The sequence below is a fragment of the Dipteris shenzhenensis genome, chromosome 7, assembly GCF_047967505.1.
Source record: "Dipteris shenzhenensis isolate YYH24624 ecotype China chromosome 7, Dip_SZ_1.0, whole genome shotgun sequence".
NCBI lineage: Eukaryota > Viridiplantae > Streptophyta > Polypodiopsida > Gleicheniales > Dipteridaceae > Dipteris > Dipteris shenzhenensis.
Genome location: NC_141602.1, coordinates 22,506,692 through 22,509,983, shown reverse-complemented (window position 1 = coordinate 22,509,983; position 3,292 = coordinate 22,506,692). Strand labels below are relative to the sequence as shown.

General features: G+C 46.1%; 1 protein-coding gene across 1 annotated transcript; it reads right to left on the bottom strand.

Annotated features, from left to right (window-relative positions):
* Nucleotides 1-1,381: 1,381 nt before the first annotated feature.
* Nucleotides 1,382-2,698, bottom strand: LOC147900110 (uncharacterized). Its single transcript, XM_087377458.1, has 2 exons — nucleotides 2,007-2,698; nucleotides 1,382-1,885 (listed from the first exon to the last, which is right to left on the bottom strand). The coding sequence occupies exons 1-2, from the start codon at nucleotides 2,543-2,545 to the stop codon at nucleotides 1,501-1,503; spliced, it is 924 nt and encodes a 307-aa protein (XP_087233584.1). The 5' UTR covers nucleotides 2,546-2,698; the 3' UTR covers nucleotides 1,382-1,500.
* Between the last annotated feature and the right edge of the window lie 594 nt (nucleotides 2,699-3,292).

Sequence of the window (3,292 nt, the reverse complement as noted above, 5' to 3'; positions counted from 1 at the left end):
CACTACTATATAAGGAGGATAAAGAGTGAGCACGAGAATAGCTATGAGGTAGCTATTATAGATTGAAGGCAGAGATGAGCAAGAGATGGCAGGCTGCATCATTTCGAGTGCTTGTGATGATCTATGGGAAAGATGGAACAAGATTTCTAACTGAGGCCACTTTGTGGGTGGTTGTCCGATGAGTTGTGGGATTGGATGCAATAAGAATCTGAATGCTTTGTGAGCTTGAGCTGAGTCATCAGTAGGAGCTTGTGTTGGGCTGTGTGGTCCACTGGGTTTTTGTTTGAGGTTGTCTGGTTCTGGAGAAAATGTATCCAAGTGTGAGTTGTCTCAGGAGGTCTATAGAGAGAAGAATGTCGAATGAATGCCTTTTGCCTTGTGATGGTGTTGTTTGGGTGTTTTAAACGTGGATGAGGGTGGCTGTGAAGGCGGGTTAGGCTTTACTCTTTTTGTCCATCCACCGGTTCTATCGTATGGTCGGTGGCCTATTTCGGGACCGACCCCCAGTCGACCGTTTTGGGCAGACTGGGTCGGCCACCCAATTGAGCCTAACCGACTAGTGGCTATATAAGAGCAAGTCCATGAAGCCCATTTCATCACTGGCTACAACAACCCTGATTCCTTAGCATCTAGCCTCCGTCTTCTACTATTTCCAGCACGCCATCGAAGTTTCTTTCACGAGCGCACGGTTGGGAGGCAGCGCCATCTATTGTATCAGTTCTATAGTAATCAAATTTTTTATTCTCCATACTATCTTGTTTTCTCTCTTGCGTACGAGATCCTGTTATCTGTTGAGCACAGACGTTGTATTATTTTCTTACACTCTCCTCCTCCTTCCTCGACCCTTGATCCTCAACCTCTACCTCCCTTACCCTGTCTCGCTCCATCTCCTCTCTCACCCTCTACCTCCCTCGCCCCTCCTTCGCTCTCTCTCTCTGTCCCTTCACTTCTCCCTCCTTTGCTCCCCTTCTCGTTCCCTTCACCTCTTCCTCTTTGTCTCTCTCTCCTCGCTCACCACGACTCAAACACATTCCCCCCGCCTCCCCTCTATACTCGCACATGAGGAAGGTTCTCGACAAGATCGCGAAAAGAAGGTTCTGGAATCAGCTCGACACGCCAATTAATCAACGCATAATTAAATGAATAAGACTCATGGTGTGTGCCTTAAAGTAATTCACAAGCCAAATTCGTCTAATATCCTCGAGAAATTAGGCGTTTGACGACATACGTGTGCCTTAAAGTACGTCACTGGCTAAAGTCGTCTAATATCCTCGAGAAATTAGGCGTTGGACCAAATCATGCCGCCTCGAGCTGATGAGGTATATCATACGTTTAATCCAAGAGAAAACCAAAATTCTGGCTCCCAATTGATGAGGTATATCCTCGATCTGATGAGGTATATCCTACGTTTAATAAAAGAGAAAACCAATTCTAGGCGCAGCGATGAATACAGAATCGATGCAGATATTCATGAATCAGAACCCAGCAATGTATGAAGAATCACTCCTTCTGTGAGGACAGGAAGGATTTCGACATTGAAGCTGATCGGTAGAGTCCATTCATGTGGGCCGCAGCCAATTTTTTCACTGGCTTGCTCAAAGACATGCTTCTCTTCAGCACGGGCTTGCCCTTCAGGGTTCCCTTACCGTCATACTCCAGTTTCTTGGCCCTGAACGCAAACGGGAACGGCTTCTCCTTGGCCGCCGTCACTACCCACACTCCGTCCTTCTCCAGTGTTATTTGCGTCGTGACGTCCACGTTCCCAATCACGGCCTGCGTTGTTGCTGTAGGCTTCGCCGTTGCTCCAGCATTTGCGGATGTATCAGCTTCAATATTGATCTCCTTAGCGTACATAATCTCCGTCACAACCCATATCGTCTTCCCCCTGTTGGACAACCATAATGAATCAAGAGAGAGCATCCAGTGTTTTCAGATTAACTCGCAAAGTGATAACTGACAAACTGCGTCGGCTCCTTTGATTTCTTTTTTAAAGGAAGATCAAATACCTTTTCGAAGACCATCGGAACTCCGGCCTCGACGTGTTAGGCTGCCACGCGGGAGTATCATCTGCGCTGCGCTGGTTCACGAGATCCATTAACGCGTCTAAAATAACTCGGTGGCATGTCACACTGGTCACTGTACACTTCAGAGTTTTGGCTCCTTTAAGATCAAACTGCGCCTCGCCTGCTTTACCCGTGAGAGACGCCAAGAGAGAGGTTGAAGATTTGAGGGACGCCTGCATATCTGCCATGCTTACGGCCTTAAACATGACCTGATCCGCTTCGTCGGATGGGGAGGATCCGTTCTCCAGGTTGCGCAAACCTACCGTAATGCGATCCTCTACGTTTTCCTTCCATCCCGATGCCTCCCTCAAGCCGAGATTGAGCAGGGATCCGATCCGAGTGATTTTGTTATAGCTCTGCCAAGGCAACCAGCTCCGATCGGCTTCAGCAAAGATGTCAAGCAGCTGAACGTTGGTAACCCAGGGGTCCAAGGGCACAGCGTTGTGGACCTTGGAGATATAGGACTCCCAGGTCTGAACCATGATTAAGCTGGAAACTTGCAGGGCAAAGGGAAGAGGGGCTTGGGAAAACGTGTAAACTGATGCGATATTTGTGAAGGAGATTCTTTGTGGGAGTGGGAATCGTCGTGGGTTGAGTGAATTTGTAAGGGGTGTCGTGTTGCGAGAATCAGCAGTACTAGCTGTGCTATCCTTCCAAGCTGGAATCCTTCAACGTGCAGCTGCAGCTAAAATCCAATTCGACGTGCCTTACTATAGCATCCATATCGTAAAGCCGTTCGCTTATGAACACGTTACACAAAAAGAACTAAGTCAACATAAAAAGGCCATACGCAAGTGCTCAATGAAACTACAATATGTCGGTGAGGCTCTAGAGTGTAGACACGAGGTTTTCAATTTACCTGGTAGGATTTTTATAAAATATGTAATCCTAGAATATGGTTGTTCAAATACCACGTTCTAGAGAAAAGGCATACAAAGGTTCTTTCATTCCTTGTAGACACTTCTTAAGGAGGATTTTTTATTTACTAGCCTTGAAGATCTACCCTCAAAGTGCCCTCTCTTCACAACCATAGCTTTGTGAACCACTACCTTAACCACATTCCCTTGATAATCACATCTCAAAAAAATATAGGATGCAAATTGTTTTTTTACTAACAATGCTCAAGTTCGAGCTAACGTTGGAGGACTATGGTTAAACTTTTTCTTGTATCATAATAATAGTATGGACACATTTTAAAAAATTGCAATGATTAGGTCAGTTGATTATTC